The sequence below is a fragment of the Coregonus clupeaformis genome, chromosome 15 (assembly GCF_020615455.1).
Source record: "Coregonus clupeaformis isolate EN_2021a chromosome 15, ASM2061545v1, whole genome shotgun sequence".
In the NCBI taxonomy this organism is placed as follows: Eukaryota; Metazoa; Chordata; class Actinopteri; order Salmoniformes; family Salmonidae; genus Coregonus; species Coregonus clupeaformis.
Window position 1 is genome coordinate 65394638 of NC_059206.1, and position 21995 is coordinate 65416632.

The 21995-nt window shown below is 45.3% G+C and overlaps 1 protein-coding gene across 1 annotated transcript; it reads right to left on the bottom strand.

Annotated features, from left to right (window-relative positions):
* Window positions 1-534: 534 nt before the first annotated feature.
* Window positions 535-21812, bottom strand: LOC121583448 (collagen and calcium-binding EGF domain-containing protein 1-like). Its single transcript, XM_041899610.2, has 11 exons — window positions 21470-21812; window positions 20204-20284; window positions 3982-4034; window positions 3498-3629; window positions 3147-3284; window positions 2759-2892; window positions 2447-2567; window positions 2151-2290; window positions 1941-1976; window positions 1672-1707; window positions 535-1454 (listed from the first exon to the last, which is right to left on the bottom strand). The coding sequence occupies exons 1-11, from the start codon at window positions 21583-21585 to the stop codon at window positions 1266-1268; spliced, it is 1176 nt and encodes a 391-aa protein (XP_041755544.1). The 5' UTR covers window positions 21586-21812; the 3' UTR covers window positions 535-1265.
* Between the last annotated feature and the right edge of the window lie 183 nt (window positions 21813-21995).

Consider the following 21995-nt stretch of genomic DNA (forward strand, 5'->3'; position numbering starts at 1 on the left):
CCAGGCTCTGTCGCAGCCGGCCGCGACCGGGAGACTCATGGGCGGCGCACAATTGGCCCAGCGTCGTCCAGGGTAGGGGAGGTAATGGCCGGCAGGGATGTAGCTCAGTTGATAGAGCATGGTGTTTGCAACGCCAGGGTTGTGGGTTCGATTCCCACGGGGGGCCAGTATAAAAAAAGATATGTATTCACTAACTGGAAGTCGCTCTGGATAAGAGCATCTGCTAAATGACTAAAATGTAAATGTAAATGCCCCCGTGCACAAAGCAAGGTCCATTCAGAAATGGTTTGTCGAGATCGGTGTGGAAGAACTTGACTTGCCTGCACAGAGCCCTGACCTCAACCCCATTGAACACCTATGGGATGAATTGGAACACTGACTGTGAGCCAGGCCTAATCGCCCAACATTAGTGCCCGACCTCACTAATGCTTGTGGATGAATGGAAGCAAGTTCCTGCAGCAATGTTCCAACATCTAGTGGAAAGCCTTTCCAGAAGAATGGAGGCTGTTATAGCAGCAAAGGGGGGACCAACTCCATATTCATGCCCATGATTTTGGAATGAGAAGTTCGACGAGGAGGACTTTTGGTCATGTAGTGTATGTACTGTATCTCTAAAGATGCTTCAGAGAGTCTGTAGTTTAGTGGCTGCAGTATAAAAGCTATTGAGTTGGGTTGTTGCATAAACAGGTGCAGTTAGTCTGGGGCCTGAGTCTGATTCTGGTCCCTGCAGTGTCAGGCAGCGACCGACCGGAGTCTCCTCTCCTCGGACTGGACAGATTTGACAGGAACAGGAAGAGATGCAGACGATAAAGCCCCTGCTGTGTTTGAAGTGGTTCAGCTCAGAGCGCACAAAGACACAGTCACACAGGGCTACAACCATCACCACCCTTAGCCCCGCACGCAAAGGCATACCCTGTCTCTTCAGTCATTCCAGACCAGGCTAGGCATGAAGGAAACATCAAGGCAGCAAGGCAAAGCTTGCAGTGGTTTGGTTTGGAGGGCCAGTGGTTCCATTTTTACCATTCTCTCTCTCTCTCTCTCTCTTTGTGTTTGTTTATAGTCTATATCTCTGACAGGAGAGAGAACTGATCAGAGGTCTCCTCACCTCATACAGTCCTATTTGGGTTTTAGAGACAAGGCTTCACTGGAGGAAAGGAGTCAGTTGAGTCAGTTCAATGTCTCTGCTCTACAAGAGCCAGTTGATTAGTTAGTTTCCGTTGGCTTATCGTTTTGAGTGACAGTTGCCGTGGGCAGGGCTATGGAGGTCAGGTATTGAGCATGAGCTCTCCTTGTCCGGAGCCCCACTCCCTGAACCCTGTCTCTCCGCTGGAGTGGGGCGGGTTGTCTAAGGAGAGGCCCCGCCTCTTCCCAAACACTTGCTCCTGCAGCTCGATGATGTCAATGCGAATGTCGGCCATCATGAGTAGGAGGAAGTCAAAGGAGCCGGGAGGTCCCTTGGGAAAGATACGGAGGTTTTAATATCTCTATCCACACATCAGTAAATGAGATTTCAACCTGTAAGGCATGTTGCGTGCTTTTGGCTGGACTTACTGTATGCTTGGAATCCGATATTAGATAGAATAGAATGAACAAGATGACAATGATGAAAATGCATTTAAAAATAGTTCAAAGCCTAGCTGGCAAATATAGTAAGTCAGAAAGCAGACTCACTGGTGGACCTCTGGTACCAGGAGTTCCTCTGTCACCCTAAAGAGAAAGAAACATCCAGAAACGTCCAGTTCCGTACTTCCAACATTCACACAGGCTTCTATAAGAGCTCACATTGGCAGCTCAGAGCTCTCAGGGTGGGGTGAAATGTGTTGCTGTTAATGTTCCAGTTACCAGCTTTGAAACGTTTACAGGAAAGTTTAAACACATACAGTACACACACAAGCATTTACTAAACATACACAGACACATGGATAGACTGTTATACTGACCTTCAGTCCATCTCTGCCTGGTGCGCCAGGAGGTCCCTGTTGGAAAAAGGAGTGACAGAAATATGGGTTGAAATGTTTTTAGTGGGAGCTACAGCTCCTCTCATGCAACATTTATTGTAATGATGTATCTCTGCAGCTATGGATGTGTTGAGGTCTGCCTGGACTAATAGACCCAACAGCATGTTATTGGGGGAGAAATAATAAGATTACCACAGCTCCTCTGCGACCCCTCTTGATGTGCTCCAGGTCAGGCTCGGGGCCCATAGGGCCCATGTCTCCCCGTGGCCCCTGGGGGCCGGTCAGGCCTCTCTCTCCAGGCTCTCCCTTCTCCCCCGGCAATCCTGAGTGGCCTGGGATCCAAGAATAAAGGGATGTAAGAGGAACCAAGGAGTATCAGCCTGCTGAATATCAGCCAACAAACGGCTGACATAGGCAGTAAACAGAGAGATAGTTGAGAGAGAAAGACTGAGTTAGAAAGATTCCGAGAAAGAGAAGACAACTCTTACCTAGGACCCCAGGGGATCCTGGAGAGCCAGGAGGACCAGGGAGGGCGGGGATGTCAGGACCTTTCCCCACCCTCCCAGCAGACGGCTTATTACTGTTGTTAGCCAGGCCAGGAGACAACACCTACAGACAGGTACACACACAGGTTGTAGTACAACAACCTGTCTCAATTTGGCCAGACTTCCATTGTGAGACATCAAGTCTGGCGAGGCTAGTTTACAGTTAGTGTATCTCTGGTTAGTGTATCTCTGTGTTTGTATGGAACAACAGTGTAAGTAAGATGTGCAGTATTTAGTGTTGTGATGTAGATGTACCTGGTTAGGTGACTGAGTGCTGCCCAGCCTCAGTTTGAGCTGCAGCAGGCTGTTCCTCATGTTGACAAAGTCCTGACAGGTGAGGGAGCAGGAGCCAGCACTCATCAGGGTTTCAGACTTCCCTGACGAGCTCACTGACAGAAAGACACAGAGACAAAGAGACTCTCAGAGACACAGGCTTGTTACAGAATAAGTAACACTACAGAATAAGTGACACAAACAGAAAGTCTAGTAGTCTATGTTTACCGTCTCAAACACATACACTGTACCCTCAGGCTGAAGACACACAGGAAGGCACTGGAGAGCTAAACCCAGAGGTAGTGTAGCTGTAGTAGCCAGGCTCATGTAGACAGTAGGAGTAAAATATAGTAGTATACTGAACACCCACGGTTGTGACTGGGTATACAGGAGTGCTTGTCCGGTGCCAGGATGTAACCACTGCGACAGCGACACAGGAAGCTGCCCACGGTGTTCTCACAGTCGTGATCACAGACACTGCCGTCGGACTCCACACACTCATCTATGTCTGTGGGTGGTGTGGGAGACACAACACCAGCTGTTACTTTACACCCTCTGATTAAGGCTGCATTTAGGCTGCTCTAATCAGAGGGAGGGAGAGAGAGCGGTTGCTCTGATGCAGGATGTTAAATAAAGATTTATACAAAAGAAGACAATGCTGATTGGCTGATAAACAGGCTGATAAACCTCTGATTGGCAGATAAACAGGTAGTGGACTTACCTAAACAGTAGGTCTGGTGGTTGCGATGCCTCTCTCGATCAAAGCGGTATCCGGGGTAACAGGTGCAGACAACCCGTCCAAAGTTGTCGGTGCACTGCTGTTCACAGGGGGAGCCAGAACACACATCCACATCTGGAGCAGATAAAGGGGAGGGATTGGTTCATCAATAGGGACATGCACATATAGGACCTTACATGCAAAGCTAACAGCTCAATAATAACCTTGGATGGCCAATAATATTACTCAAGGGTATTCCTTTGTAATGTTGCCCCCTCTAGTGGTCATGGTGTGTCATTGTACAGTATTGACAATTTATGGAATTACATCTATTTTACTCTTCGATACAATTTGCAGTTCAATAATGGGTTAATTTGGCGTAAGTAATTTGCATTCTGTCTGTGTACAGGTGCCCAGGTGTAATTACAGGCACTGAGTATAGAATCTGACTTGGGGTGAGTAGAACTGGTGTATTTTTTTAACCTACTTTCAGGTATGCACTGGCCCATCACAAACCTGAAGCCCTCACAGCATTTCCTCCTGTGGATAAACACACAGACAGACAGTAGCATGAGCCAATAATTCATATCCCAGCTGCTGTATCCTTCCCTTCACATACTGAATGGATCTACAAAGCCACTAAATGTGAAACACCAGAAATACTGTATATAATGACAAGATGCTCATGTCTCCGCCCTAACAATGGGAGTCGTTGTCCCAAAGGAGGGAAGGCAGGTGGTCTACTTATCTCTCTGCTTATCAGTTTCCTAATCGTGGACAGATTTTGACAGGAGTAAACACTCTCGCTTCGCCTCTTCCTCTCTGGTAACACCCAGCCTGTCAATTGTCTTTAGGACCAAAGCTCCTCATTAGCACCAGATCCCTCACCTCCCTCCCCACTTCACAACAACACTAGCCTAGGTGGTCAAGAGACAGCTGAACAAAGAGCATCATCCTCACACACAGCAAACCAAAACACCACATGTTACAGGCATTAGGGATGGAACTGCGGAATAGGAAACGATGGAAAGGGATATTGGAACACTCATAGAATCACAGAACCAAAATAACACAGACCATAGACGAGGAGGGGGGTGGAGGTTATGGGGGGAAACACACAACTCCTGCCCCGAAAACTGCACGCTCTTGATGGAGGGAATTTAGCATGGTACCTCACTCAAGGTTCCCTGAAGATAACAACTTGCTTTTATTCTTCTCCAACCTCTATGCAACATAACCCTAAATCACTCCTCTAAGACCCTCCCCCACTCCCTCTTCTGAATGATAAAAAACCTACAAAACTATGGGCCTGGCCAGGGCCTGATTAAAGCCACATGACAGACTGGCGCTTTAATCTGTGGCTCATAGCTTTGTTGTGTTGTGATGGAGAGAGCTGGGGATGGGATGGGACAATACTGGGGGTCTGCTTGGGGCTCTGGCCAGGGGCCTGAAGGACATCTCTCTCCAGGCCTGCCACCTCATGTCCCTCCAGTCAGTGTGTCCAGAGAAGAGAGGGCCAGGCTGGGCTAATGGACAGCAGATGTGGGTCGGTCGGTCTGTCTGTCTGTCTGTCTGTCTGTCTGTCTGTCTGTCTGTCTGTCTGTCTGTCTGTCTGTCTGTCTGTCTGTCTGTCTGTCTGTCTGTCTGTCTGTCTGTCTGTCTGTCTGTCTGTCTGTCTGTCTGTCTGTCTGTCTGTCTGTCTGTCTGTCTGTCTGTCTGTCTGTCTGTCTGTCTGTCTGTCTGTCTGTCTGTCTGTCTGTCTGTCTGTCTGTCTGTCTGTCTGTCTGTCTGTCTGTCTGTCTGTCTGTCTGTCTGTCTGTCTGTCTGTCTGTCTGTCTGTCTGTCTGTGCGTGCTGTGCTGTGCTGTGCTGTGCTGTGCTGTGCTGGAGATGTACAGCCAGCAAGGGGAGGCTATGGCTGGCAGCCTCTGGTCTCTCTGAGTGTCCACTCATAACATCAACACACAACCTCTGCTCTGTGTCCACTGCTCCACTGCTCTACTCAAAACATCAACAGACAGCCTGTCACTCACACAGAGACCTGACCCCACACTGCCCCTGATCTGGGACCTGAAAAAAAAAGAAAGAAACTCTTTCATGAGCTAACTTGACATTTTCCCCCCTTACTAGCTCTGACTTTGCTGATAGCTACTTTATTGAGGAAAAATGTACTTACTATGACTGAGATCTGTGGTTGTCCCACCTAGCCATCTTAAGATGAATGCACTAACTAAGTCACTCTGGATAAGAGCGTCTACTAAATGACTAAAATGTCAAAGTAAATGCTAGAGGTATCTCTGATTGATGATAACGGCTCTTCAGTGGTCTGTATAAACTGTTCAGTTTATTAGTTACACAGTGTGATGACCTGTCTGTTGATGTTTGGGAATGTAGGGGTTGGTCTCTGTTGATGAACACTGTTCTCTGATCTAAAAGGGAAAAGGCCAAACCACTAAAGCTACATCACTGTCCTCCACAGTGAGATAACCGCTTCTCATGCTCCCCCGCATGCATGTGTGTGTGTGTGTGTGCGTGTGTGTGTGCGTGTGTGTGTGTGCGTGTGTGCCTGGGGCCCAGAGCAGTCAGTAATTGGGTGCATCTTGTTAATGTCAAGAAACAGGGCATGGGTTATTAGTGAGAGTGATGTGTGACACTGACAGGACTGTTAAGCACAGCCTTAAGGAGGAGAGCTACCAGACCAGGCTCTTCCTTCACTTATCTGCTCTGCTCTCTTCACAATACAGACAAACATCAAGGTTAGGTGACTAACAAGGTTAGGAGAGTACACTCTTAGAAAAAAAAGGTGCTATCTAGAACCTTAAAGAGTTTTTCGGCTGTCCCCATAGGAGAACCCTTTGAAGAACCCTTTTTGGTTGCAGGTATAACCCTTTTGGGTTCCATGTAGAACCCTTTCTACAGAGGGTTCAACCTGGAACCAAAAAGTGCTCTACCTGGAACCAGAAAAGGTTATCCTATCGGGACTGCCGAAGAACCCTTTTGGAACCCTTTTTTCTAAGAGAGTATCTTTCTCTACTCCCAGATTTTCAATACTGATGGTCGGATTCTATGGTATTTTCCTGCCCATTCGATTCTTCTGTGTTTCTACATTCTGCATCAACATGTCCTTCACAAGCATATTGTCTGATTAAGTTCCTTCAGAAGATGAGTAGAGTCCCTGTGTCACCCTGAGGGTATTCCTGCTGTTAGACACTGCTTCTCTTAATGCTCCACACTCTAACAAAGTGCCTACAGACCCACCAGGTCTGTCTGACCATGCAAGTCACCCAGCTATGAGTCCGTTTTAGGAGCACCATGCCTGGGCATCCCTGTCCCTGTGCTCCCCTGGTCCTCCTTGGTGCTGGTGGTGACCCAGTGACTACCTGCAGAGAGAGGGACGTACCGAGGGCCCACACAGGCTCTACACTACACTGCTGCTGCCAAAAACAGCACAGAGACGCTGGAGGAATAGCAAGACAGGATCCACAGTACAGGCCAGAGCAGGATCACTTTACACGCCAGATTATGTACTTTAGCAAGGGTCTCCCTCCAGGGAAGAGAGATCAATGTTATTGTTTTCCATCCAGGCTGGCGTGATTTATTTGTGCTTTTGTGGCAGGAATGCACTACAAAGACAGGATATTCATTATAGACCCACCCAGGAATGCACTACAAGACTGGATATTAATTATAGACCCCCCCCCACCCCGCCCCCAACCGTCTACAGCCTGGACAGACAGCACTGAGGTTACACAGAGAGAGCAGAGCAGAGACCAATCTAGAATGATGCTTTCCATAAACCAGACTGAAGTCACTATGTATTAACAGTTCCACTCACTCAGTACAGGATTGCTCCCTGGACCTCAGATAGTGTTTCTGTTTCTAGATATGGGGGATATAGCGAAGAGGGACAACAGTATCATTAGATGCCCTGTGCCACTTTAGTGAGGCAACGTTATGTATCATATTTACTCGGTCAACTCCCAGACTCCTCAGAGAGACAGCGGAGATGACTTAAGGGGGTTGTTGTGGCAATGGAAACGCAGCGAGGAGGAAATGAGACAGGGAGATGTTGACACGTCGAGGAGAGGAGGAGGATGGAGGGAGAGAGAAGGAGTGAAAAAAAGAGAGATGTAGCTTTTGTGTCAGTTGTGCTTGATGGTCCTTCATGTGGTGCTCTGTGAGTCAGAAACACAGGAAGTGGACCTCGGTGGAGGTCACTGACCCCTCGACACTTCAGGACAGGAGAGGCAGTGTGTTTGTGTGTTTCTGCTCTTACATATCTGTCATGTTGATGTCTTTATGTGGGTGTGGGTGTGCTGTGTGCTTTGCAGTTTTTGAATGAATGTTATCCTGTCTAAGTGCCTCTCTGTGTGAGGATGATAGTCTGTCTCCCGTCTTTGTGTTTACAGTTTTTCTCAATTGCTAAAACACTAAACCCTATTGTCTGAACCAAATGCTCAGTTGCCTGAACCCACTGATTGAATCAATCACTCTTTTGGCAAAACCATAAGCACTTTTCACCTGTTTAGACATAACTTGCCAACACATTTTCATTGTGATGCACCCGTGCTGCATAATGGTGAGAACAGGTGACAAAAGTCAAACACAATTAGAGCACAGGTGTCACCACTTGAACACAACAACTCAAAATTGATCACACTTGTGGCTAATGATGTGAGGGAACATATACAGTAAGCCAGTTCAGAGAGCACTGGTTTGTGAGGCCCTACAATGGATAGAAATCTGAGAGGAAGAGTTCGTGTGAGAGGAGGTCGAGGTGGTCGAGGTGGTCAGCGAAGACAAAGAACAGTAATATCTGATGAAATCAGAGCTACTGTGATTGACCATGTTCTTGTCCATGTAATTACCTTTTTTTGACATTATAGTACAGTATGTAAATCTTGACAGCAATTACTGTATGACATACTATATACTGTACCACAGTATACTGTAAGTAAATATATGTTTCAGTACATCACTGTACCAATGTACTGTAGTATTGTAATGGAGGGTTGGTCTAACTGTTTGTAGGCCTAGTATTCCATGTATATTTTTTGTAACTCCATGTTCTCTTTTTGTAGAATTGAAAGACTGCCACATGGGGGTGGGAGGACAGGTATGTTCTCCCCACACCAAGAGACCCTAATTGTTGATATGGTCCGTTAGAACAATGCCATTACAGTTTTTTCCAACTGCTTACACACAAAATCTTTTCATGTCACACGATTTTTTAAACCTCTCACTCAAAGTGCAAAACTACACACAAAATCTCCAAAACCATAAGCTATTTCTCAGCCTTTGACTCAGTTGTCAATTGCATAAAACACTTTTTTCAAAACACTACACACAATTCTCTACCTAAAACACAAAAATCTAACAGGAAGTGACTTGCTTTCCTTTTCCAAACACAACCAATCAAAATGCTACACTTATTCACCAGGTCAAACACACTCTCCTCACATGTTCAAACACTAATTGCTTAACTGATCACTAACCAATCACTGCTTTACTGTAGTATAGGACTGTTTTGAACAATGGATGCCAACAATGGACAGAGAGCAAGAGGAGTAGGAGGGAGAGGCAGGGGACAACAACGAGGACAAATTCAAAGACGAATAGTTGGAAGAGGAGGAGGAAGAGGAGGAGGAAGAGGAAGAGGAAGAGGAAGAGGAAGAGGAAGAAGAGGACGAGGGCAAAGAAGAGAAGGAAGGAGAGCCATCTCTGATGAGATTAGGGCAACACTTGTTGATCATGTGATCAACCACGGTTTGACCATGAGAGAGGCTGGACTGAGAGTCCAGCCCAACTTGAGTCGATTTACAGTGGCGTCCATAATTCGAACCTTCAGAAATGAGAACAGGTATGCAACTATCTAATGACTATTTTAGCATTAAAGTAATGTACTGTAAAATACGTATGACTGCATAGTATTGCATAAACATTTGTAACTCTAAGCCATCCATTTACTGCACTGCATTGAATGAATGAGGTTGGTTATCATGCTGTACTACATTTTTGTGTACATTGTTTACAGTTCCTATGCTGAACACATACTGTGTTTGAATTTTGTACAGAGTGGAAAGGCAAAGACATCATGGAGGACGAGGAAGCTTGTTTACAGATGTACAGGAGACTGCAATTATAAATATGGTTTTGGCCAACAATGCAATTAGGATTTGAGAGATAAGAGAACATATCTTGAATAATGACACCATATTTAACAACATCAATGCTGTAAGCCTGTCGACCATACAACACATCCTCCAACGGCACCAAGTGACGATGAAACAACTTTACAAGGTGCCATTTGAGAGAAACTCTGACAGAGTCAAGAATCTGCGAAAAACGGGGTCCTCCATCACAATGCCATACTGGGTCCGTACAACACCGGCCATATGCTCACTTTTCTGGATGCAATTTACACAATGCTTGTCCCTGATCCAGATCAGGAGCCTGCTAGATTTGTGGTTATATGGGACAATGTTAGTTTTCACCGGGCTGTTCTGGTCCAAAACTGGTTTGCCACCCATCCACAATTTGTAGTTTTGTACCTACCCCCATATTCACCTTTTCTAAATCCCATAGAGGAATTCTTCTCAGCCTGGCGCTGGAAAGTGTATGATCGCCAACCCTATGCCCGCATGCCGCTTCTCCAGGCAATGGAGGACGCATGTGGGGACATAGAGGTTGCCTCTGTCCAAGGTTGGATACGCCATGCTAGGAGATACTTCCCTCGATGTTTGGCAAGAGAAAACGTATCTTGTGATGTGGACGAAGTATTGTGGCCAGACCCAGCCCGGAGAAGAGATGAAGCGTAGCTTAGCACTGGTGACTGCCCCCCCTACCAATTTCTGGACTGCCCCCCCGGGACCCCACACACACAATTGTGTTCTTTACTGTATTCTAAAGAATATACTTTTGGTTTACATATGTTTATGGTTTTGTTGTATGCTACTGTATACAACAGTAATGTTTGGCCTAATAAATATTTTCTGTTTCTACATTGCATTGGTGTTTACAGTGTACTTGTTACCCCTCTCAGTAGATTACTTTCACTGTAGAACATTGTATTGAAATGTAGATATAAGCCTATGAAAGACCAAAGAGCTTTAGATTTAGAACAACAGTGTTTACATGGTATATCCAAAAATGTACTATTATGAAAGAAGTGTATGCCATTTAATGCAAATGCTTCATTCTGACATGTGTTTATGGCATTTTGAATGCAGTGTTACATTTTGAAGGAGATGTGAGGCATTTTGCATTTTGTGTGTGCAGTTTTGGGAATTGTGTGTAGAGTTTTGAAAAAAGGAGACATCGTTTTGAAAACGTGTGTAAGCAGTTGGAAAAAACTGTAAACTGAGCGAAATTCAGCAGAAGATCATTGAGGACCATTTACATTTTGAGGGTATCAACAGTGTCAGCCTCTCTACTGTTGATCGTGTCCTCAAGCGCAACAGACTGCGCATGAAACAGCTATACAGAGTGCCCTTTGATCGCAACTCAGACAGAGTCAAAGAGCAAAGATTCCAGTATGTACAGGTTGGCATATATCCAGACACATTCAATGTTGATTACTCTAAGTAGTGATTTACTGTAGTGGCCTAAATCACTTTTTTCCGTATCACTTACAAAACTATATCTATTTCTACAGAGGGTTTTTCAACTGGATGCAATGGAAAGACCCCATCAATACATCTACATGGATGAAGCTGGGTTTAATCTCACCAAAAGGAGAAGGAGAGGCCGTAATGTGATTGGCCATCGGGCCATTGTTGGTGTTCCTGGGCAGCGTGGTGGCAATGTCACATTATGTGCTGCCATCAGCAATCATGGGGTTGTCCACCATCATGCCAACCTGGGGCCCTACAACACTCACCAGCTCCTCATTTTCCTCAATCACATGCGAGATGCTTTGTTAGGGCAGCAGGATGAGCATCCCATCTATGTTGTTGTTTGGGACAATGTGAGTTTTCACAGAACCCTCCAGGTTAGAGAGTGGTACAATATGAACCAAGGTTTTATCAATCTTTGCCTTCCACCGTACTCCCCTTTCCTAAACCCCATTGAGGAATTCTTCTCCTCATGGCGGTGGAAGGTATATGAACGCCAACCTTACACCAGGGTAAATCTCCTGCAAGCCATGGGACTTGCCTGTGATGACATAGGTGTGGAGGCATGCCAAGCCTGGATACGGCATGCCAGGGGTTTTTTCCCCCGTTGCCTGGCCAGACAAAATGTGGCCTGTGATGTGGATGAAGTCCTGTGGCCTGACCCAGTACGGAGACATGATGCTGTGGCTGAGTAATGCACTTATTTGTATATTTTTGTACTTTATTTTTACATGGGCTTACTGTACACAAGTGGCAAACGCATAAGATTTCTGTTTGTTTTTACAAGTGCTACATGTAAATGCACAAGATTTCTGTTTTGTCTTTTTGTACAAGTGCTAAATGCACAGTTTATTTTTGTTTTGCAACATGCATTTAGCCTACAGTGAACAATAAACATTTATTTATCCAGCTTCATGTCCTGAGCATTGTGTTTTCTATTTTTCTACGTAGTGTTTAGTGACTGTTCAGTAGTGTTTTTTATTTTGATTGACTCGGGGCACGATTTGACAACATAGTTCAGTTTTGAGCACAGATTGAACTGTTTTGAGGTGAAAGTTTGGTTTTGCAAGAAGAGTCTGAGGTTTTGTGAATGTAGCTTGAAAATTGGGTTTTGTGTTCACAGTTAAGAGAAAAGGAGAGCAGCTTTCAAGAAATGTGTCTTAGCAATCGAGAAAAACTGTAAGTAAAAGCGTCAGTCCTGTGTGTATAATTGATTAGGGTGTTATTTTTAAGAGGGTCTGTTTTCTTAGTGTTTCCTCATACAGCAGGGTGATAGGCTGTTATATAAAGGTGTTTGTGGGTAGGTAAGGGTGTTAGTGTATAAGCATATTGTTCTTGGACAGTGTGAGTATATGTGAAGGTGTGCTGAGATGTGAGCGTGTCCTCTCTCTGTTTATTTATTCTGTCAGCACACTTCCAGCCTGCGGTCTCTCTGGGGACACATCAGAGTGGGGAGGCTGTTAGTCAGACAGAGGATGCTTTCACTGAGAGCACAGGAGGTCTGCACCACTTCCACAAGCACAGCCACGCTACAGTTCCCAAAAAGCACCAACACTCCTTCGCCACCTCTAACCCACCTCCTACCGCTTCTGTCTTCACAGCTCCTCACTCCATCACCAAAGCCTGTTCTAAAATTCTAACAGCCTATCCCTATTCCCACGGCTGACCTGGTGACACATCAACCATAATTGTTGGAACCGTGCTAGGAAGGACAATGTGAAAATAATATATCAGAGCCAGCATAGCACAGAATGGTTTGGGTCTGCACGGTAGTGTGAAAAGGGTATACCACCACTCATAAAGCCAGTTAATGTTGGGCCAAAGAGTGACAAAGAGCCCCCTATCCCTCTCTGTCACTCTCCCTCTCTTTTATGGCCCTTCTCATTACAGGCCCTAAAGCTCCCAGGTCTATTCCCAGTGCCAGAGCCCACCCTCAGTTCCCCCCAGGCAATATGAAGGGCCGCTGGCTACTGTGACCCTGGGGTCAACCCAGGGCCGGGTGTCACCCCAGGAATGTGCCATCTCTGACCCTTCTGAGCCGCTCACAACCTCTCAACAACAGACAGACATGTGACCTGGCCTGGAGCCTTACCTGATGACGGAGAGAGAGAGAGAGAGAGAGAGAGAGAGAGAGAGAGAGAGAGAGAGAGAGAGAGAGAGAGAGAGAGAGAGAGAGAGAATATGGACCCTACGAGGACAATAAAGGGCCTAAGAGAGAGATGAGGTCCAGATTATAGGTAATGTAGTGAGAGCAGCCAGTAACTGAGAAGGGAGTCTAAAGCCAAACTAATGATGGATCTGTCTTAATGACGTGTCTGTGAGTGCTCTATTGCCAGGGCAGGAAACCAGGCTACAGTCTGGTGTTTTTTAAGGATTTTACGCTGAGATCACACCAAAGTCCTTAACCAGGGCTCAAGGTAATGGACTGATAAGACTTGGCCTTCCAGAACCTTCCAGGACTCAGAGGGAGACGGCCTGGAGGTGGGAGGGTTGAAATTGCCCCACTGCATGGAGAGATTTATGTTTGTTGTGTCCGACCGTGACTCCTCATCTTTACCACTTCAAACTTCCTTTATTTCATCCCCCCCTTTTCATTCCTTCATTCCCCCCTTTTTTTCCAATTCTGTGATATAAAAACATTTACTGTCTATACAGCACACGGCTGCTTCTCTGTGCTGTACTTCAAACAACATGCTGACGGTGCCATTACAGGCCTTAATCAATTGGTGGGTGATTTGTATTGCTGAGATATTAGTGTTACATCATACCCATACAAGGGCAGAAATGTGCTTACCCCTGCTCTGTGGAACTGTAATGAATAACAGGCATTGTGTTTGTACAGAGCGCTGTTCAGGTGAATGTTAATTAGAAAAATATGTAAAATGATTACTGGATATTTACTGGGGTCCAACAATAATACCGATCTACGCAAATGATTAGACTTCACCATTAAAGACAGGAAGTGAACCTCAGGCCTTGTAAAAAAGTGTTTTGTGAGAAACAGAGAAATTGATAATATTTCCCCTGTAATGAAACAGTATTACGGCAGTACTCAGAACAGTATTGTGTGAAACAAATTAAACAGTTTCATTTTCCCACAGCTTGATCGCCATTCAAAACACACGAGGAAGAAGTGTACTAGTTAGAATAGGACACCCCCGGAACTCCTAGATGCAACGTAAACAATGTGTGATGAAAGGCAGTTTCACTATGTGTTTAGGGTGAATGAGCTGTCCTGATGTACTCTTGGCAAGAGAAGACATGTCTCTCTGAACCTTTTATCACCTAAGCTTGTACAATTGGGTGGAAGTGGTGAGATATTTCTCTCCTCATTTCGTGGCTAACGTGCTGGTTGCTGTAGTGTGGTGAGTCTGATGAGGACTTGGCTGAAGATAGTAACCCTGTCAGAGCCTTAGTGGAGCACAGTGTGGGGTTCAGACCTGACTGGATACACACACAAACACACACACACGCAGGCATCTGGTCCTCGTTACTGCTTCGGAGCCTGTTGCTCCGGACCTAAATCACATCGCCTCTGCCCATTCTTCACTATGTTTTTCCTGACTCTGACATGACTCGTTTTAGCACCTAATTTCTCTATTTATTGTTAATCAATTTAGTGCCAGTGATTGACTGACAGACAGGGCTTACCAGGGTAGGTATGATGTATGTGTTATATAGTCGCTTGTTTTATGGCTTGTAGGGGGGAGACCTCTCAGAGCCCTGGACAGCGAATCACAGGGGGGCTTAGTAGAGTTCAGCTATGTGCCCCAGACACACACAAACACCTCTCGCCTGCTTAAATGATAAAACCAGAGCACAAAAGAGAGACAGGACTGTGAGAGTTTGTCTCTCTCTCTCTCTCTCGCTCTCGCTCTCGCTCTCGCTCTCGCTCTCGCTCTCGCTCTCGCTCTCTCTCTCTCTCTCTCTCTCTCTCTCTCTCTCTCTCTCTCTCTCTCTCTCTCTCTCTCTCTCTCTCTCTCTCTCTCTCTCTCTCTCTCTCTCTCTCTCTCTCTCTCTCTCTCTCTCTCTCTCTCTCTCTCTCTCTCTCTCTCTCTCTCTCTCTGATAGGATGGTTTCCAGACCTTACAGCAGGCAGCCACATGTACTACAACAGTGTTGTTGCAAAGAGAGGGATAGAGAGAGGAGGAGAAGAAAGAAGGAGGAGAGAGCGGTAACAAGAAAGAGAGAGCGTAGTGAGGTGGTGCTGTTCTGGTGCTGAATCCTTCATTACACTTTAAAGCTTTAGCTCCAACACTACTGGCTTTGACTCCACCGGGGTTCCACCACATCAACTGGACTACCGGGCACCAATTGCAGCAGAATACAGAGGTTCATAAAAGCCAGAGCTCTGACCTATAGAGATTCCCTCCCTCCTGTGATTTCCCCTTCCTGATCCTTTTTAAAGGACTTGATGTGGCTTTCCAGGCAAGCCACTGCAGAGGGGAACACACGGCATTGCCAGAATCCAGGTTTATTTAATTTGGATTTAAAAAATACCTCCATTCTTAACGTTTTCCCCTCCTTCTCCCCTCCCTTACTCTCCTCCTTCTCTTCTCCTGTTCCCCCTGCCATGCATGTCACAGTCTTGTTTACAGCCGGCCCCACCATGGCCTGTCGACATGTAGGGGCTGTATGGGGGAGCAGAGCGGTGAGGGAGTGAGTGAGTACGGAGCCCACAGCGAGAACACTGCAGAGGTGAGAGCCAAGGCTAATGCAGTAAATCCACAAGGAAACAAATAAAGAGAGAGTGATGAGAGAGAGAGCATAACACTAAGGAGGTAGTAGCTACGTAGTACATATGCTCTGGGCCTGCATGTGCATCAGCTGTCAGAGCCTAGGACACATGCATACACGCACACTCGACTGACACACACATTATCACTCACTACGTACTCTTTAACACCAGGGAGGACACACACATTGCACTCAGAGAAAGAGGAGAGGAGAGAAGAAGAGGGGAATGCAGCCAGTGTGAATAGCCTGAGTGTTGTTCACCCTGGCCTGGAGGCCCCAGACAGACTCTGCATCTCCCTGCTTGGTGTTATCTCAGGGTTTAATGGCTGAAACTCTACACATCCTCTACACAGCTCTCTGTGGGACAATGACACCCGAGACCCTCTCCCTGGCGTCATCATCAGCCCCCATCGCCCCCCCATCCCTGAGGAGGGAGTCCTGTGTGAGGAGGCCTGGGCCTGGGCACGTAACTCATACACTAGCCCTGGCTTTCTCAACCTCCGTTCCCTGAGATGCTTGTGACCAGTCCCTCAGATGGTTGGCTGACATCAGAATTTAAGTCAAGTTCTAAGGGGTTATCCAAGGTACTACAGTACTCCTTGGTACACCCCCTGGTACAAAAACTGGTTGGGAAACCCTGGGCTACACTGGGGCCTGGGGCCTGGACTCTCTCTCCCTGTCAAGGCTTCAGCCTTCCAAACGAAGGCAGAGTCACAGTTAAAATAGAAAAGCTGTGTCGTGTGGACGGGCAGATTGAGACCAGGCCTGGAGCGGGTCTGTCTTTCTAATGAACACAGACCACTTGAAAGCCAAGTGGTTGACACACAGGGGAAAGGGGATGCTCAGAATTGGCATTTCTGATGGAACCCCGGTCACAGAGGCATCTGATTGGGTGCAGAACACACCCTGTATAATGAGATAAGACAGCCGGGTTTAACTGGGATTTGCAGAGGAAATCTAGTGGTCGGGCAGGAATGAACTGAGTATTACGTAAATAAATTCTTGTGATTTCTTTGAGAGGTTTGATGAGTGTGTGGCAGGAAGGCAGGCCCAGTGAGTGACTGAGTTCACCTCAGTTCATTTCAGAGAATCCCCACTCAGGCCCAGACATGACAAGTAAGATGGATGGGATATTTAGAAAATAATAAAATGTTCATAAGTGAGCCAAGAGAGAAATGATCATATCGTGGACCACAGCAAGGAAATTTCACTGATGCAAATGCAGCCCAAAGCCGTTTTGACTAAGACGTTAGATATGTCTGGAAGCAAACTAGAGAAACATTAACAGTAACCACCTTATCATCCACAGTTTGTATGCGAGTAAAGTCATACCGTATAAAAAAAATCACGACATCACGACAGCTGTGAAGGAAACAGGACGTTTAGGTACAATTTTATAAATGCCGACCGGTAATTTATTTGTTCTAGATGGTGGGATCATTTTGTGTTTGTAAAATGTATTATGCGAGAAATGGCGGTGGAAACGCCTTGTGCAAATACTGATATAATAACCATCATATTGAAGTAAACTTTGAGTCTCGCAATGATATGGTGTGTGAATAAATGATGAAGAACTTTGCAGGATGTTGAAAGTGCACTGTGATGAGTTTGATGCTCATTTCCAAAAAATATTGAGGGTCCTATTCTGGTGACATAATGATCTATGCTTGACAACATCAAAAATTCTCCCTCTTATCCATAACAATCTCATTATGTAGACTAGCCTACCCAGTACCTGCACAACCTAGCCGCACTGTATCTGCGAGCTGTTGGCTAGAGTGCATTAGCCAAGACCAGAGTAGGCACATTTGCTATTTAATGCAACAGTTTATGTAACAAAACTATCTGTGATGAAAACACATTGAACTTTAGATTTTTATTCGGTATATGAAAAAGTACATTTTGTGTGCACTATGTCATCACGCACTACTTTTTATCCACAACAAGTCCGTTTTCTTTATGCAGATATTAGAATATTTGCATGAAAATCTGTCGCCAATTGGATGGAAACCTAGCTAGTAAATAGCTTTTTTCTCCCTCTCTTTTTTCTCCACCTCATATGTGACTTGGGGTTGTAACAGTTTTTCACTCAGACCTGACCACACGTTCTGGCCTGTGGATGAATATGTGTGTGTGTGTGTGTGTTTAGGTGGAGAGGTGCTATACCACATCCCCAAATACTTGCCCTCTTCCCAGGGGGCCCAGTCTTACCACTGTACAACAACAACAGTTTGGACTAGTAGGGAAGTGAAAACAGACGTGGAAACAGACCCTTAACCTGCTATACCCGAATCCCAAATACCTCCCTTCATCCCTCAATCCATCTATCACTATTGGAGAAGTTGGTGTAGAGAGACAGATTTACAGTCTGGATCTATATAATCAGTTATTTTAGCACATCCCCTGTCAAGACTACATGATGGAATAGTGAAGCAATATAAAGGAGGACTTTTATATCACATTGACTCATAAAGTGCTAGCTCTTTATCCATGTGCTGCCCTGTCACCAGTCTCTCTGGTATAGAGACAGACTGGGAGCAGCTCTGAGGTTTCGCAATGCGCCCTAACTCAAACAGTATAGCATGTTGTTTATCAGTGTCTTCTCCTCGACCAATGAGCCATCAGCCGGGTGTTTAAAGCAGAGCAACACAGTAATCTGGGGAAGAGTGTTTATTGGTTTATCAACATCACAGAGACACAGAGCTGAGAGTGCTCCTTCCTCTCATCATCATCACAGACCTTCTCTACCCTGCCAGGAGAGACAGCACAGCAGCCAACTCAGAAAGAGAGAGAGAGAGAGAGAGAGAGAGAGAGAGAGAGAGAGAGAGAGAGAGAGAGAGAGAGAGAGAGAGAGAGAGAGGTTTTCCTTGACTCAGGAAGGGGAGGATGGGTAAGCTCTGACCTTTCATTCATTCAGACAGACAGACAAAGAAACTGGGTAACAACTGTGTGTGTTTGAGTTGGCATCGTCTGTACTGACCTCCGCCTGAGACAGAGATCAAAAACAATGCCAGTGGGTTGATTGTTTCTGATTCACCCTCATTGGAGTGAAAAAAAAACAAATGCCTCTCATTGGCTCTTTGTTTCTAGTAGAGTGGCTGTGTGGGTTTGCTGCCCGACACCACAACAACCCAGTGTAATTGTGCTAACCCCAACCCCAGAGGTGGAGACATGGGAAAGCCTGCAGACTGCCAGGACTCACTGAGCTATATGGTTAACTCACTCTGCTTGCACGGTTAGGCAGACCAGACAGAATCATTTTCATGCATGGCCATCATCTAAATGATATTTCGCAGCCTGAGACAGGCCTTACCACGCTTCCCTGGGAGACATGGCACTAAAAACGAGAAAACTAGCTAAAACTCCACCACCACCAGACACACATCTCGTCTGGAGCCAAGAATCAAATGAGACAACTTCTATTGCTGTGCTATAACCTTGACAGTACACAGATCAAATGCTCTGGACTTAAACCAGACCTGCAGGCTGGGGGTTTCTGGTGTGTGTGTGTGTGTGTGTGTGTGTGTGTGTGTGTGTGTGTGTGTGTGTGTGTGTGTGTGTGTGTGTGTGTGTGTGGAGGATATTGGTAGAGTGGTGTGATTCTAAGGACATTCCGTATGGTGGATGGTTGTCAGGATGATGGGAGGGACATTTTCCGGAAGCGAACCACCCTATTTCATCCCTTCGCTTTATCGGCATCGAACACGTCACCCTCCTTAGGAGAGGGGGTGACCTTGACAATTTATTGTTAAAACAAGGGGCCGTCTGGATCTTTAATTTAAAGACCCTCACTCCCTTCGGTCTCAACATAGAGTTTGATCTGAAGCCATTCCTGTGATAGTGTTTTTGTTATCCATTGTAAATAATGTGTTTGGAGGTCTATATGATGTAGGCTAATTGTATCTATGATCGTATGTAATCCATTCATGCTTTTTTCTTTGTTCTATTGATATTTGTAAATGTACCAATGAAATCATGCCACAGCTGGCCTTGATTACAGACTCCTGTGTGTGTCCTTTGAAACTCTATATAAACTAGTGACCCGCAGTGTTTGTCATTAAACCATGATGAAGACAGCTTGGCTGTCGAAACATTGCTATTAAATTATTGCATAGAGCAGCGTTTCCCAAACTCGGTCCTCGGGACCCCAAGGGGTGCACGTTTTGTTTTTTACCCTAACACTTCACAGCTGATTCAAATTATCAAAGCTTGATGATTAGTTGGTTATTTGAATCAGCTGTGTAGTGCTAGGGCAAAAACCAAAACGTGCACCCAGGGGGGCCCCAAGGACCGAGTTTGGGAAACCCTGTCGTAAAGGTTGCGGCTCTTCTTTTCTTTTTAAAGGATGGGACACTCTTACCTGAGACAGGTGCCATCCGTGCCCCTTGCTGTAATACAGGGGTACTCCACTGTAACTACCTTGTTCTCCGGACACTCCTCCCTTTACAAAGCCACGAGAAAGAAGACGAGAGAGATAACAGTGTAATGGTTACTGAGAGCTCCTAGCTCCAGGTAACAATGTTGTTACTATAGTAATAGGAGTGGTATTAAAGAGAGAGTCACTCAATTAAATTGGTAGTTATTTCATAGTGGAAATTCCCTTTCAAAGCAGCCAGAGTTCCCAAGCATTATGGCTACTTTAGTACATCATGGTACAATACATCATCACAATTCTATGGCAGCAACTATTATATGTGAAGCAGCCATAATATTTCAACATGAAAGTTATAGAAAATGTATTGTGCCATGCAGTGGCCAGCTTGTGATTGCATTTTTTGTAAGAAAACGTTAGTTAAATAACCCAGCAAAGAAGTGCATTTATCACCAAGCTTTGGATGATTTGAAGCAGGTGTGTCTAAGGCAAAAACAAAAATGTGCACCCCCTCTCGGTCCCCAGAACCAGGATTAAGAAACACAATAACTCATTTGAAAATACAGAGGTCTATCACAAAGACATTTACTTGAAAAAATAAAGGAAAATAATAATATCATGAAATCGTTTACAACTGGAATGCTGAACTAAGAGGTAATAGCACGGAATTCAATTATAATTTCTGAGCAAAATTAGATGCTTCAAATTTCTTGTGGTCTATAATTTGCCCACTTCATTCAAAGTATTGTATGTAGGCTATGAACTCCCTCTCCCTGGTCCAGACCTCTCTGTGCGCACCTTAATAACCTATGTCACCTTATGGGCAGAATTTACAGATGGCATGCTACTGAGTGATCTCATTCAATATTCACATCACATCACAACCGCGTTTACTCGGGGACACACGGATCATTGGGTAGATAGGCTTAATGAGTGGAGCAACGTGGTGGTCTTTCTTTGACTGATTGTCGACGTTTTTCACAAGCAAAGTATTGTTTTTATTGTCTCTCACACATCACACAGAAATATTAAATGCAGTTACTTTTCGGTGTAAATAGCACATTCATCACCATGTCCAACCGGATAGCAAGTTACTGGACAGTTTTATTCATTTCCTACCAATCCTTCATTTGAATGTGCATGCATTTTATTAAGCTTTGATCAGGTGTCCTATATTTTATTTCATTTTCTGATAGGAAATAACAGACTGATATCTACAACGTTCCCTCAAAAATGCGCGGACTATCAACTTACCCTGAAGTGAGCACTGCAAATCTTGTTTTTATTAAAGAACTGGCACCACAATCCCAAAGAAAAACAACGTAGATGGCACCAAATGGTAAGAGTGTCGCAGCGCAAAGCTGACCCATGTCCCTGGCGAGCTCCGTGACAGCCTTGTTTATAATTTCTTGATGCCTCGAGAACGAAGACGCTGGACTTCTGCAAAACAGCTATATGTTTTAATTTATCAATGTCTCACATGTACAGATTTAAATCTAACAGAAATCATAATTATACTCAGAGGTCAAACACGTGAGACCCTGCACATTAATTACTGCACTCAAAACTTCCTCGCGCGGCACTGTAGTGAGTCCGAGTCCTGTCCCAACTTTTGCGCACTGAATCAGACCCCCTCGAGCGATTCTGGACGGGTTTATAGACATGCGCGGTGATGAGCGCGATTCCAATCATTAAACCCCGGCGGAATTACGTTCCTGTTTTTAAGAAACAGACTTTGCTGAAAAGGAAACATTTAAGACACAGTAGAACATACCTCTAT

Excerpts from the sequence above, each read along its gene's own strand:
- LOC121583448 (XM_041899610.2), bottom strand. The coding sequence starts at position 21,585 with ATGGGTCAGCTTTGCGCTGCGACACTCTTACCATTTGGTGCCATCTAC. Across the intron at positions 2,568-2,758 it reads GCACTCAGTCACCTAACCAG|GTGTTGTCTCCTGGCCTGGC; the intron begins GTACATCTACAT and ends ACCTGTCTGTAG. Across the intron at positions 1,977-2,150 it reads GGGGTCGCAGAGGAGCTGTG|GGACCTCCTGGCGCACCAGG; the intron begins GTAATCTTATTA and ends TTTTTCCAACAG.